A 15,506-nucleotide genomic window follows, 5' to 3' on the forward strand; every position below is an offset into this window, starting at 1 on the left:
GGAAATGTCGAGTGTCACTGACCTCCAATCTGAGCTGTAATTAAGAGGGCAACTGGGCCCCAGCTGAAAGCCAGATCCGGAGTGGTTTCTTGCCCCTTCTTACAAATGTGGTAAAGGTGTTCCAAAAAAAAGAAGAATCGATTGGTGCTACTGAATGTGGCACTGAGACTCCTCTTTAAAATCCCTTTCCACCATGAATATTTTTTGTTAAAAATTTACATTCATGTCTGGGAATTTCATTTGCATGTTCTCTGAAGTCCGGAATGAGTTTACATATTCTACCTTGGGAGACTTTTCTGTGACCTATAACCATCTCCGGGAGCTTAAAATAGGAGTCAGCTTTATGGAACATGTTCCTTCTCATATTCTATACTTGAATTAATGCTGTGTGATGTTTAATAGTATTTTAATCTCAGTTTAATTAAAGTTTTTGATAATTGTCTTTGAGGCATCCACTGTCAGAAGAATCTGTGAGCGTGTATTTTGCAAGTTTCCAGAGTTTTTACAACAGAGCAAAGAGGAAGCTTTTATCACCATTTCTGATCCTAAATACAGTGGGAAAATGAAGGTAAGACTTGGGGTAAATATTCCTTGAGTAGATCCAATGATGTAATATTTGTTGAGCTGAAATATAAACATTCCTAATAATCTTCAGTTGTAACACCAAATTAGACTTGTGACACCTTTTAAATATGGGTGCTTCATAGAGACAATACAGTCAGAAATTAGGACATTGATCGTTACTTTAAAACCCTCTTCCTCCAAAGACATAGCTCTTTTAGGTGGCTTTTGAAGGACAGCGATAGCAAAGTAGAGAGTCTTAAGGCAGATATAGAATTGAAAACCTTGGAGGCTGTGGAACAAAAAGTGGATTGAGGAGACGGGAATAGAAGTTGAATAGAAGGCAAAGTGTAAAGAAACATTAGAGCTGAATCGGGCTACAGGAAAGTTGGACTAAGGAGTAATCAAAAATATCTTGAAACTGTGACATGAGAATAGGGAACCAGCAAAGATTGATCAAAGAGATAGTAAGAGAATGTGGTTTAACGTGAGTGTGATTGGACATATTTTGGGTAAATTAGTCTCTCCTTTACAATGTCAATGAGACTGGCCCAAGTGCTAATGACTCCCATGACTTGGTTCTCTCCTTTACAGTGGCAATCTTTGTGCTATTTCTGCATCTAGTGCAAACAAATACTGTCCAATAGGTTAAATTCCCTCTCCGGCAACTGTCTATGTAGAGTTTGCACATTTGTAGGGTTTCCTCTGGGTGCTCTGGTTTCCTCCCATAGAACAAAAATGTGCAGGTTAGGTGAATTGGCCATGCTAAATTGCCCGTAGTGGTAGAGGAATGGGTCTGGGTGGTTTGCTCTTCGGAGGGTCGGTGTGGACTTGTTGGGCCAAAGGGCCTGTTTCCACACTGTAAGAAATCTAATCTAATCTAAATTACTTTGTTATAGTCAAGCCTCTTTCCTCAATGCTCATTCGCATTTCCATTATACTCACTAATTGTATTTTACATGATTCCTCTGTTCCCAGAAGCATGGGAGGAAATAGAGAGAGACAGTGTGCAAACTATTAGGTGAGAGGAAAGTAAATAACAGAAAAAAGATGCTTCTGTTATTCAAAAACCCAGGGAGGAGCTGTCTTGGAGGAACTGGAATAAAGATTCTTTCTCTGTCTTCAATTACAGGTGCATTGTTGCTTTACCCTGTGTCTTCCTTTATGTAGCATTCTGGCATTGCACTTTGGATAACTTGACTGCACGAATCATAGGGTTAATTCTTCCGTGCATTTCACTCTGCATGTAAGAAGTGGGGAATAACTTCTTTTGCACAAAATTGCCAATGGGCTTGAATCAGACCATTAATGGCTTATTACCTTTTTGCAAGGCCCAAAGGCACACTCCGGTCTCTAAATTACATGGATATTCCCAGTGGCCATAGTGCCAAGCACACAAAGGTAAATAATAGAGTGGGGTTTGCTGGGTGGGGTGCATGCAAGAGGTAACAAGGTGGGAGGGACAAATTGCAAGACTCAAATGGGGAGCTTGACTGTTTTTTCTACCTCTGTGTCGTTATTCTTTGGCAATTGCACCTGAGGCTACTGTATGTCTTAAAACAATTCTGAGTAGAGAAGGCTTGACTTTTTCTTTATACATTGCAATATTCTAAACTGGTCCTAAACCCGTCCTTAAACCCCTTCATGGCCAACACACCTAACCTACGCATCCCTGAACACTATGGATCTTTTAGCATGGCCAATCCACCTAACTTGCACATCTTTGGATTGTGGGAGGAAACCGGAGCACCCAGTAGAAGCCCACACAGACACTGGGAGAACGTGTAAACTGCACAGTCCCCTGAGGGTGGGATTGAACCTGGGTCCCTGGCATTGTGAGGCAGCAGTGCTAACTACTGAGTCATTGTGCACACAGTCCCCATGGCAAGACCTGTAGGTTGCAAGGCCTTGCAGAATTATTTCACAATCACTGCTGACCTGCTGCTAAGCTTCCCCTTGATCTTCTATTGTAGTCCAGACTGGACTACTTGTACTGAGGCAACAAACTAATACAGCTTTAGAGTCCAATTTGGATTTTGTTTGAGTTGTATCGCTCAGGATCACGTCAAATGTTGCATTTTCTAATTGAGCCACTACTGGAGACCCTGAGTTGACTATCACTAGACAAAATGGTTTCTGCAACCTTTTACCTGCCAGTCTCCAAATGAACATCTGTGGATGACTGAAGGATGGGCTGAAGATATATCACTAAACAAATATTTTCAAGTGCTTTATATCAAATACATAATCTGTGTTTCTATTATAGTAGACTCTAATTTATTTGGATGTTAAGTTAGTGACAGCGTGTATTTTATTGCTTGTTCTGCTTGTTTAAATGCACACAGCTTTTAAAGCAGTAAATTTGAATGTGCAGCTAAGTTGATTGTCCGCTGATTTTGAAAAGCTTTCTAAATATTGAAATGCATATCAGTAGTTGTAATATTTTATTACTGAATGAATGAAAGCAGTGGACACGGTGCAAAAAATTCCTCATTTCCCTTTGGTGCATTTCATCTTCTGTATAGTCCATTCAGTCTGTCACTGCCAGACATAGACATGCTTCCCTTGAAAATAACAGTCTGGCCATTGTACACAAGGCATTAGTTATTTGCTTCCCCAAACCACGGAACATCTTGCGAGTCAGATTATCAGCAGGTCCACATCTGTACACACTCTGGGTTAGGCCTGGCCTGTAAACAGAGCAACATAGGAGCACCCCTGGGCATCTGACTGATTATTTAGAGAAGAGAGTTCCAACAAGATATTGAGTAAAGTCTATGGTTTAGAAATATTCAGATAGACGATCTCAATGCAGACCAATTCCAACAAGCATTTATTGATTTTTTTATTTCAATGAATGATTTTATTGAATTCCCTAAGTCCAGATAGAAATATGTTGTGTGAGCTCACAGTTAAGTTTTTATTAATACATTAGGTTGTCCATCTTTCAAGAATGTGCTTCTATGCATTTGTTAAATGCATAAAGTTTGAGTAAACCAAGATGGTTGTTCCCTGCTTTTGTTTTTTTTAATGAATTCAATTTTCCTACAGGTTAAAAGGAGATAGGTAAATATGTAGATTCAATCCTGAAAATGAATTGTGTACACAAAATGGTCAATTATTGTATAAGAATTGCAAATTTTAATCAAATATCAATGTATTACAAGCATTTAGAGTTAAAAGACTCATTATAAAAATAGATGTGCTACTGCTCTGCATAAACCTAGGTGGTAAATTGGGACAAATATATTTCAAATTACAAAATACTGAGGGGGAGAAGTGGGCAGGATAGCTGGACTTGGCCTTTACTTCTCAAATACATTAATGTCTTGCACATTTACTTTCAAAGTTGATAAATAAATACAAACTCCAAGGTAAGCCCTACAGGTTCGTACAGCCCTGAATACCATCATTCTCTTCTCAAAAGCTGGGTTTTAAGAAAAATAAAAAGGATCAGGATATCTTGTTCAGCATGGTTCTTTAATGCTATCTCATGCTACACTAAATTTGAGGTATAAATCTGTTTTTCTATCCAGTGAGGTTTTTATAAAACAAAACTGTTGCACCACTTCACAAATCCTAAGATGTTGCAGCAGTATGAGCCTATTCTATTGTTCACCAAGATTATGTCCATCATCTTATGCTTTTAATTTCACTTGCCTGCCAAACCCTCCTGTCTACAACCCATAATTCCCTTCCTTCTATTTTAGATTAGATTAGATTACATGATTAGATTAGATTACATGACAGTGTGGAAACAGGCCCTTCGGCCCAACAAGTCCACACCGACCCACCGAAGCGCAACCCACCATACCCCTTACCGAACACTACGGGCAATTTAGCATGGCCAATTCACCTGACTTGCACATCTTTGGACTGTGGGAGGAAACCGGAGCACCCGGAGGAAACCCACGCAGACACGAGGAGAACGTGCAAACTCCACACAGTCAGTCGCCTGAGGCGGGAATTGAACCTGGGTCTCCGGTGCTGTGAGGCAGCAGTGCTAACCACTGTGCCACCGTGCCGCCCAATTTAAAAAAATTGTTTAAATCAGTCTTGAGTGCATTAATGGCTCAGCCTGTGCTGCTCAAAGAAGAGAATTCCAAAGATTAACAAGCTTATCAGAAAGGAAATTTTACCTATGTTTCTGTTTTAAATCTGTTATTCTTAAACTGCACTGTCCAGATCTAGATCACCTTTTGAAGGAATGTACACTCTCAGCATCTTCACTATCTAGCTCCTTCAGAATCTTGTATGTTTCATTAAGATCATCTCTCATTCTTCTAAATTTCAATGAGCTATGCCCAACCAACTTAGCCTTTCATATCTTTATTCAAAGAATCAGCTCCTGAGCCTTGACCCGCTTCTAATACAAATGTGTCCCTTAAATAGGACACTAAAACTCATCCCTATATGTAGTGTCACCAATGTCCTATTTAGTTGTAGCAGGAATTACTGTCCTTTACACTCTATCCTCTTCATTAAATGCCAATATTCTGTTTACCTCTTTTTACCTTGATGTCTAACTTCTCGTCATTCAGGATTGACTGATATGAAAACATATAACTAAGTTTGGAAGTTAGGATGTTGTATCTCAGGTGGGAATACATTGGACTAATCAAACTTAAAGATAACAAAGGAATGAACGAGAGTTTCAGCAAGAGTTGAGCTGAGATAGTGAGAGGTTGGGTGATATTAAAAGTGAAAATTGATGACTTTAGTGATGTGATAAATTCGAGATTGGAAGCTAATCTTGTAGTAACACTATGGGTTGATTTTTCCCTTTTGTAAAGTGTGGGGCTGAGTGTATATAGCTGGTAACTAACATGCCACCCCACAGGTGAGAGAACCCACTCAATCACCTACAAATCTCTGTCACTGTCACTGGACTAGTATCCAGACTCCTAGATTAATGTCTTCATGACATGTGTTTGAATGCCATCATGACAGGTAGTGAAATTTGAATTCAGTAAAAAGTCTGGGGCAGAAAGATGGTCTAATGGAAATAATTTAACCACTGTTGATTGTTATAAAAACTCTTCCGGTTGGTTGATGATCTTTTAGGTGAGGAAATTGGCCATCCTTACTTAGTGTGGCCTATGTGTGGTTGATTCTTAATTGTCCTCTGAGTAGTTAGGGATGATGTGCAGGTGCCAGTGTTGGACTGGGTTGCACAAAGTTTAAAAATCACACAACATCAGGTAATAGTCAAACAGGTTTATTTGAAAGCACTAGCTTTCAGAGTACTGCTCCTTCATCAGTTGGCTGTGAAACAGAATCATAAAACACAGAATTTATAGTAAAAGGTTACAGTGTTGTGCAACTGAAATGATATATTAAGCAAACCGAGATTACTGTTAAGTCTTTAATCTTTTAGAATGGGTTGCAGGTTTCAGTTCATTAATATGTAAATCCTAGAACTATTTTTAAGTCACGTTCTTGAGATAACTTAAGGTTTTATAAAATAAAAAGTGACATCTCCGCTCAGACAATGCATTAAAAGTGTGAGGTTAGAGTCTATCTGTATCCGAATCTTGAGTCAGACTGGTTCTATTTCCAAGGTAGGAGTTTATAAAATATTACACGCATTGATAGCCTGCAGGTTGTTTTTTTTTGAGCAAACCACAATGTATCTGCAAATATAATAATGCAAATTCACCCCATAGACTTATGTTTGTGTGTGTGTGTGTGTGTGTGTGTGTGTGTGTGTGCACATGCTTGGTAAAGTGTTTGTGTGTGTGATGGCGTATAAACCTGTGAGAGTGTGTGTGTGTGTGTGTATGACAGAGGGTCTGCGTGTGGTGTGTGTGTGTATGAAAGAGTGTATAGTGTGGAGTCATGTGAAGTGTGACATGAACCCAAGGTCCCGGTTGAGGCCATCCTCATGGGTACCAAGTTTGACTATCAGCCTTTGTTCGGCCACACTGTGTTATTGTGTATCCCAAAGTCCACTTGTAGGATGGTCACCCAATGACCTGAGGCCGAATGTCCCTGACTGCTGAAGTGTTCCCCGACAGGGAGGGAACACACCTGTCTGGTGATTGTTGCGCGGTGTCGATTCATCGTTGTCATAGTACCTGCTTGGTCTCGCCAGTGCCTTAGGGCATCCTTGCCTGCAGCATATATGAGATAGATAATGTTGGCTGAGTCACATGAGTATCTGCCGCGTACATAGTGGGTGGTGTCTCCACATGTAATGGTGGTATCCATGTCAACACTCTGACACGTCCTGCAGTGGTTGCCGTGACAGGGTTGTATGGTGTTGTGGTCCATATCCTGAAATCTGGGCAGTTTTCTGCAAGCAACGGTCTGTTTAAGACTTAGTGGTTGTTTAAAGGTGAAAAGTGGAGGCATAGGGAAGGTCTTGGCGAGATGCTCATCTTCATCAGTACTGAACTTCCTACATCTCTTCCACTTGAAATCTAAAATTGATTTGAGCTAAGAGATTCCAATTTTGAATCTGCCTCTGTTTTTTTTCTTTGAAGTTCCTGTTTCCCATTTGTAGGTAATTGCAATGATTTTGCAATGCAAACCTGTCTTGGCAATCTGTCATATTAAAGTAAGCAAGGATTAACTTGTCAAAAGGAAAGTAAACACTGAAGAACTATCTGCTTAATTTCCTAGGACGTTTGGACAAAAAACGTTCTAATCTCATGTATCAGTAGAACCATTTTGTTAAAGCAACAATGTATTCTAAATCAGAACTAAAAGCTATATCACCTTAAGCCAAGGACTGACCAGGGACAGGTTGTGGAGCTGGAATTCATAGACACAGATACACACATACAGACATACACATTCCGTTTAAAAAGCTTTTGGAAATGCCTTACTGGGGCTGGTCTCAGTGTTTGGGGTAGGTCAGGGTGCATAGAACAGTGGGTGTGGCAGAGGAGAAATGTGAAGGGCCAAAGGCCTTGCAAAAGTGGGGGGGAATGCAGTATATGCTCGGGGAGCCTGTTAAAAGGCCAGTACCCTTTGCCTGCCTCTATCCCATGTAGTGAAAGCTGTTGAGTTAAATACTTTGTTAAATCCCAGCATAAATTGGATGAAGTCCTCAGATGGCCATTAGTTGGTCACACAAAAACTTCACTTTGAGGGACTGCCCACCACCTCCATCATTGCTGGTAAAATTGTGGCAAGGTGGGTGCAGGTGAGTAGGTAGCAGATTATGCCCATGGTGCTCAGTGTTACCAAGGCGTTGTTTGCCAACATATCGGAAGGGAGTGTAAAATCGACCCTGTGATGTGAGACAAATTTTGTTACATTTTTATGATGACACTTCTAACTTAAACTCCCTATCTAACTACTTACAATTGAAATTTCTCATTAAAACATTTTCCTGTGATTGTGACTGCAGGTATCTCAACATTGGTGCTTCAGCACATGCTCATTTGCATCTTCCCACACTGACCCACTCCAATCCTTTGTTCACTCAGTGGTTAGTAGGATATATGTCTTTTCACCAGAAATGATTTCTTACAATCCTTAGAATTTCCTCCTTGATGCAGTAAAGAGGTTCATTCATCTGTCATAATCCATTGGCACGATAGGGCAGGAATTGGAACAAAAGCTCTTCCATCAGATTTTGTGCCATGTTTGTTGTGGAGTCGCCTTAAGCAATTTAAACATGCTCCATGATGATGGTGATGCACAAAGTCTGGTATTAAATCTCTCCTGTACATTTATCAGTTGTTTGTACAGCTAATTTCAAGATGTTAAGATTTTTGTCCAGTGTAATTGACTTTACAATATCAGGTTGTAATCCAACAGGTTTAATTAGAAGCACTAGCTTTCAAACCGCTGCTCCTTCAAGTGGTTGTCCTGATGACTACCTGATGAAGGAGCAGCGCTCTGAAAGCTAGTGCTTCCAATTAAACCTGTTGGATTATAACCTGGTGTTGTGTGATTTTTAACTTTGTACACCCCAGTCCATCACAGGCATCTCCAAATCATGAATTTACAATCGGATAGTTTCTGAAGTATTAAGCTAGGGATCAGATGAAAATGATGCATTGTTAAGACACCAAGTTTTGAAGGTAACATTTAGGGGAGTACAAGTAACATGAATTCTTGATACGTGATTTAGAATAAAGTACTAAGTTGAAGTGAAAGAAATAGATTAAAAGGTGATATAAACAAAATTAAATAATACCTTATTAAGTTAGAATTTCACACTATTGAAACCATTTTGACAATGATATAGTTGCTCCATAAATAATACTTTTTCAAACAAATGAATGGCAGAGAACATTTCAGCAGCACTTCTCAAGGAACCATTGTTTTTAGGATCTTTCCACCAAAGTATGACAAACTTACTTAATAGGATTGGCTATGATGTTCAGAGATACTTCAATAGGTGGGCAATAATAGTTCTACTAAAGATGCATGCAATTTGACTATATGGTTGCATCTTTTAGTGTCTTAAGTGAAGATATCTATTTCCTGAAACTTTATGCCAAGTTTTGAAGTTCCAGTATCCTAAATTAATATAGATATGTTAGAAATCTTATTTTATATAGCTTTGGGAGCACAGTTTTAATATCAAGCACCTTAAAGTCCAATTTGCTGGTGGAGAGCAATTTTGGAATGTCACCTTAAATCTGAATTAGGAGCTAGATGTTCTTATGTACCCCAACAGTTTGGTCAGGATTTCTGCAGTCCGAGCCAGGTAAGGTTTTATTTTGCTTCTTTTATATCAAGTGACCATATCAGCCATGTCCAGTCCTTATTCCTTTGAGGCTTGTCCATATGTTCTGGGAAAGATTGAAACTTGTTTAAGATGTTGGGTTGGAGATAGTTTGTTTATTTGGGAGGATATTTTCTTTCCAAGATTTTCTCCCGATTTTGAGTTTTGTAGAGTTGGAGATGTTTGATTCATTCCCAGAAAGCGTTTCATAGACCGTAACACCATACTAAGAAATAAGATTAAACGATTAGGTGCACGGAGCCTGCTCTACCACACAATAGGAATGTGGCTGATCTGACATTGCTCAATTCCCTTTTCCCCAAAACCCTTCATTCACCTCTTGGTCAAGAATGTCTTTCTCAACTTAAATATACGCAAGAACTCTGCCTCCACAGCTCTCTGCGACAAGTCGTTTGAGACTCCCAAGACTCTGAGAGAAGAAATTCCTTTTTATCTCAAACTTAAATTGGCAGCCTATTATTCTGAGATTATGCTGTCTGGTCATAGATGCTCCCATGAGGGGAAGCATCCTCTTAACATTTACCCTGTCAAGCCCTTGAGAGGAATCCTTTTTTGTTTCAATGAGATCACTCCTCATTCTTCTAAAGTCTAGACAATCTATCCATACCAGGGATCATCCTAGTGAATCTCTCTGTGCTGCTTCCAATGAAACAATAGCTTTCCTTAAATAAGAGGACCAAACCTGCTGTCACTACTCCAGACATGGTGACAGCATTCCAGATGTGGTCTCAGCAACACCTTGTATAGTTGCAGTAAGACTTCCCTACTCTTTTACTCCAACTCTCTTGATATAAGGACCACCATTCCGTTAGCCTTCCTGATTACCTGCTGCATATGTGTTTTGTGCACTAGATGCTCAAGTCCCTTTGAGTTGCAGCCTTCTGCAATTTTTCTCAATTTAAATAGTGTTCTTTTGATCTCTGTTCCAGAATGAACAACTTCGCTTCTTCCTACATTATAATGCACTTGTTAACTTTTTGCCAACTTACTCAATCCATCAATATCATTCTATGATTTGTTTGTATCCTCTTTAGAACCTGCCTTTTCACCTATTTTTGTGCTGTCTGCACATCTGGCTACAGTATATACACTTCCTTCATTCAAGGCATTAAAATATATGGTAAACGTGAACTGCAGTGGTAAAAAGAAGCAGCTTACTGTCACCTACTCAAGGGTGACTAGGGATAGGCAATAAATTCTGGCCAGCCATGACACCCGTGTCCTAGAAGTGAATAAAAAAAAGTCATTCCAGCACTGATCTCTATGGAACTCCACTCATTCCAGGTTGCCAACCTGAAAAAGAGCCCTTTATCTCCACTTGATGTTTCCTGCCCATTAGCCAGTTCTCTATCCACACCAGTGTATTTCCTCCAACATCATGGGCTTTTAGATTAGATTAATTACGCTTCAGCCCAACAAGTCCACACCGACCCGCCGAAGCGTAACCCACCCAGACCCATTTGCCTACATTTACCCGTTCACCTAACACTACGGGCAACTTAGTATGGCTAATTCACCTAACCTGCACATTTTTGGATTGTGGGAGGAAACCGGAGCACCCGGAGGAAACCCACACAGACACTGGGAGAATGTGCAAACTCCTCACAGAGTCACCTGAGGCGGGAATTGAACCCTGGTCTCAGGCGCTGTGAAGCAGCAGTGCTAACCACTGTGCCACCGTGTCTTATGACTTAATCTTTGGTGAGGTACCTTTTTGAACACCTTTTAGCAGCTCAAATTCAACACACCTACTAGTTCCTCTCTATCCAGTCTGGTTGGGACTTCCTTGCTAAAACCCTAATAAATTAGTCAGACATGATTTCCCCTTTTATGAAACCATGCTGACTCTGCCTGATTAGAGTATGATTTTCCAAGTGGAGAGAAGAGGAGTTTTGAAATCTTTGTGAATGATGTTTTAAAAATGGTTACTGATGAGAGTTATTTCTCTGTATGTTGCACCTTTAAATGGAAAAGAGTGATATTTGAGAAGATGACTACCCCCTAAACTGGAGTTGATCTAAAGAGTTACAGAAATTATCCTAATGAGATTAGTGTGATGACTGAAGGTCTATTTGGCTGCATACTACTCGCTCATCAAGAAGACTAGAGCTGTGACAGAAATACAAATGATGGCGGTTTTTTGCAGCCCAGCTTGTTCCAGCAAGCATGCAACAGATAGGAATATCAGCATGGTGTCTTCTCTGTAGTTTGACATAAATGGCTGAGCAAGCCACTCAGGTCAGAGGATGATCTTAACAACGTGCAAGGTTATAAGAACTGGTCAGAGGCTAGGAGTTCTACAGTGAGTAACTCCTTCCTGACTCCCCAAAACCTGTCCATGATTGATAAGGTGCAAATCAGGAGTGTAATGGACATCTATGCACTTGAGTGGATGTCTGCAGCTCCAACAACACTGAATAAGCTTGATACTGTCTAGGATGAAACAGCCTTCCTGATTCGCATCCCATTCGGCATCTTTAACATTCACGTTCTTCACCACTAACTTGCAGTGGCAACTGTAAATACCATCTACAAAGTGCACTGCTGTAAGTTACCCAGCCTCCTCTGACAGAAATCTTTCAAAACTGCAGATTCTACCACGTAGAGGATCAAGAGCAGCAGACGTGTGAGAACACCACCATCCGGAAGTTCCCCTCCAAGCAACACATCATCCTGACGTTGGTAAATGCCTATTCAGTAATGCCCAAGTCCCATGAACAAGTCAACCACATTGTGTTGGGTTTGTAGTCACCTGGAAGGCATAGAGAGTAAAGACAGGAAATTCTTTCTGAACATTATTGAACTGGATGGGCATTTAGAAGAATGTAGTAATTTCACAGTCACCTGTAGAATCTTAGAATCCTTACACAGTGTGGAAGATGGTTATTTGGCCTATTAAGTCCATATAGATCCTCCGAAGAGCATCCCGCTGAGATACAGCACCTTTACTGTATCCCATAACTCCATGTCTACCCTGGCTAATCCACCTAGTCTGCACATCCATGACCACTACGGACAATTTCAGCATGGCCAATCCATCTAACCTGCATATCTTTGGACTGTGGGAGGAAACTGGATCTGACCCTGGGAGAATATGCAAATTCCATACAAACTGAGGCTGGAATTGAACCTGGGTACCTGGCTCTGTGAGGCAACATTGCTAACCACCAAAACTTTGTTTTCTTTCAGGCTTACCATTTTATTGAATTTAAATTCGACTAGCTGCTGTGGTGTGATTTGAACATTTGGCTCCAGAGCATTGGTCCCAGACTCTGGGTTACTGGCCTAATATGTTACCTCTGTGCTGTTGTCCCATTTGACTTGGAGCAATACTACATTTCCATCACTTTAGCTAGGCAAAAACCTGGAACTCCTTTGAATGTGGGTGCAATCTACATCACATAGACTGCAGCAGTTAAGAAGGAAGCTTAACACCATTTTCTCTAGGGCAGTTAGGGATGTGTCTTTGCCAGTAATGGCCACATCCATGAAAGAATTTTTTATAAGTGCCTGTTGTGACTTGTGCATCCAGTAACCAGATGTTGAAATATCAATATCTCAATCTCTGCTTTCAGGTTCTTCAGCAGCTTTTGAACCACTGCAGAAAGAGCCAGGAAAAGGTTCTGCTGTTCTCCCTCTCAACCAAGGTGGGTAACCATATTCAAATATGATGTGTAAGTCAGATAATTTTTCACAACTGTGCAGAATAAAATTTGAGACACTAATTGGAATTCATGCAGAAGTGTTCCATTTTTTAAAAAAAAGCAGAGTACTCCAGTTACTGGAAATCTGAAATAAAAATAGAAAATGATAGAAATACTCAGGGCAAGTAAAATATGTAGAGCGAGAACAAGAGTTCATGTTTCAGTTTGATGATGTTTCATGAAACCATTCTGATGAAAGGTCAACCCTTTCAAATATTAATCCCTGAGGTATCCAAAGTTTGTCCATAACGCCATCTTCAACAGTCTCTTCCTTCACTGCTGATGCACCGTGGCAGCAGGCATGCCATCCACAAGATACACGACAGTCCCTTATTAAGGTATTTTCAATAGCAGCTTCCGAACCTGCAATCTCTGCTGCTCAGATGGCAGGGGAAGCAGAAACTCCATCACCTGCAAGTTCTCCCTCAAGACTCACATCAGCCTAACTTGGAAATAAATCATTGTTTTTAACTACCACTACTTCCGGAATTGCTCTCCTAACCTACAGGGGACTGCAAAGGTTCAAGAAGCTCACCACCTCAAGGATGAACAATAAATGCTGGCATAGCCAGAAACACCTGCATCCTGTGAATAAATGTTTAAAAACATGCGTACACAATTCTGGTGCAAAACCAGATGCCATTTTCATGAAGTGGTTAAAGCACATGTGCATTGGAAAATCACTGGACATGGTGGAGGAAGATCATGATTACAATATTGTTTTAATGTCAGGTATGTGGTTTTGGAGTTCTGCTTTCTAATCAATACTTTACTCCAAAACAATGAATATTGGTTAAGCAGCATGAAGGATATTTAAAAGGATCATCTGCTACTAATAGATTTACCGTATATACTTGAGCAATAGTCAAACATTTTTGACCACTTCTTAATGTTAAATTTGTGGGATCGACTATTACATGGATACTACTTTTGAGGGGCTGAATTTCATGCCCATTAAAATTCATACCATATCATTAGCAGAAGCCCAGATGATCTCTAACCGCATAAAGGAAATATAACGAATTACAGTAATTCTGAAAACCTGGAGTGGAACACCACAGCCAGCGGACTATAAGACCAGGAATGGCATGCAGCAACTGGCAGACTGGAAAGTTGGAGTGGGATGCGACGGCTGGCACACTGACTCATAAATATTGATCTGTTACCTGTGAAGAACTAGGGTCAACTTTTGCACAAGATATATTTAGCCAAAAATGGGGAGTCGACTTTTATATGAGATCAACTGTTACTTGAGTATATATGGTGGTTATTGATTTTTTTTTTCTTCTGGCGTTTTATTGCAATTCTACATGCTTTCAATGCTTTCCACACTTGAAACAAGTTTTAAATGTCTATTGTGTAAACATGACAGTATGGCCTAGTTATTTTGTTTCAAAGATTTCAAAGCTTCACTCCCAGATAAAGGTGAACGAGAATACACTTTCCTTGAAATTGACAAATGACTGTAAATATGAACAGAGGACAAACTGCAAGAAGAGGAAGCAGAAGGAATTTGATTAGGCAGCTATATCTGTTCATGATGAACTCTTCTACCAGGAAGGAAAAATATGAGGCATCTGTGCTTCACTAAGGAGGATCATCACTGAATCTGCCCTTTGCTGCAGTCATAACCCTCAGCAGGACAAGAACAGCATTGCCAGTCATTGTAAAAGTGAAAATGGATGTGAACTTTTATACATCTTCTTCCTTCAGTCTGATACTGGAGAGATTTTTAACATCTTGCAAAAGGGCAGGCACACTGAGTCTCTAATACAAAATGCACTTTCCACAGACTTCAATGTTCCGTGGCATTTTGCAGCGAATATTGTGTTTTCAATATGTTGCAATTGCAGATCAGATGCAGCACACTCTCAAAACAATACCTCCCACCCTTGATCTGTCCAGCCCTCCCGGGGACTCAGTGGTTAGCACTGCTGCTTCACAGCATCAGGGACCCAGGTTCGATTCCAGCCTCTGACAGCTGTCTGTGTGGAGTTTGCACATTCTCGCCATGTCTGTGTAGGTTTCCTCCCACAGTCCAGAGATGTGCAGGTAAGGTGAAATGACTATGCCCATAGTGTTCAGGGATGTATAGGTTATATGCATTAGTCAGGAGTAAATATAGGATTGGGCGGAATGGATCTGGATGGGTTATTCTTGGGAGGGTTGATGTGAACTATTTGGGCCAAAGGTGTGGACTATTTGTTTCCAAATTGTAGGGATTCTTTGATTCTTTAACATGCTTCCACAGGTCCACGTTGTGCTGAAATACTTTCACTCCCAAAACCGTGACCTTGCTTGTTGATCTATCTGATATGTTGACAGCATAGTAACTTTATTTAATTGAGCCTCAGACATCAAAATGGTTTGGTGTTCTTACTGATAACACGGTGTGAACATTAGAATTGCTGTGTCCAAAACTGAGGCTTAGATTTCTTTAAAAGCAAGTTTTGGAATCCAGTTTGCATCAATTAACATATATTTCTTATGAAAATGAGTGATGCCCTACATAATTGATTGTGAATAATGGTTGT

At 40.2% G+C, this 15,506-nt stretch overlaps 1 protein-coding gene across 6 annotated transcripts in view; it reads left to right on the forward strand.

Moving 5' to 3' along the window:
- ercc6l2 (excision repair cross-complementation group 6-like 2) overlaps window positions 1–15,506 on the forward strand; it is an 87,357-nt gene that overhangs the window by 25,359 nt on the left and 46,492 nt on the right. For all 6 annotated transcript variants that reach the window (XM_072586055.1, XM_072586088.1, XM_072586099.1 and 3 more), the window contains 2 exons: window positions 449–568; window positions 12,844–12,915. In XM_072586055.1, coding sequence (XP_072442156.1) covers window positions 449–568; window positions 12,844–12,915 — 192 coding nt within the window. The remainder of the gene's footprint in view (window positions 1–448; window positions 569–12,843; window positions 12,916–15,506) is intronic.

The sequence above is a fragment of the Chiloscyllium punctatum genome, chromosome 2 (assembly GCF_047496795.1).
Source record: "Chiloscyllium punctatum isolate Juve2018m chromosome 2, sChiPun1.3, whole genome shotgun sequence".
Classification (NCBI taxonomy): Eukaryota; Metazoa; Chordata; class Chondrichthyes; order Orectolobiformes; family Hemiscylliidae; genus Chiloscyllium; species Chiloscyllium punctatum.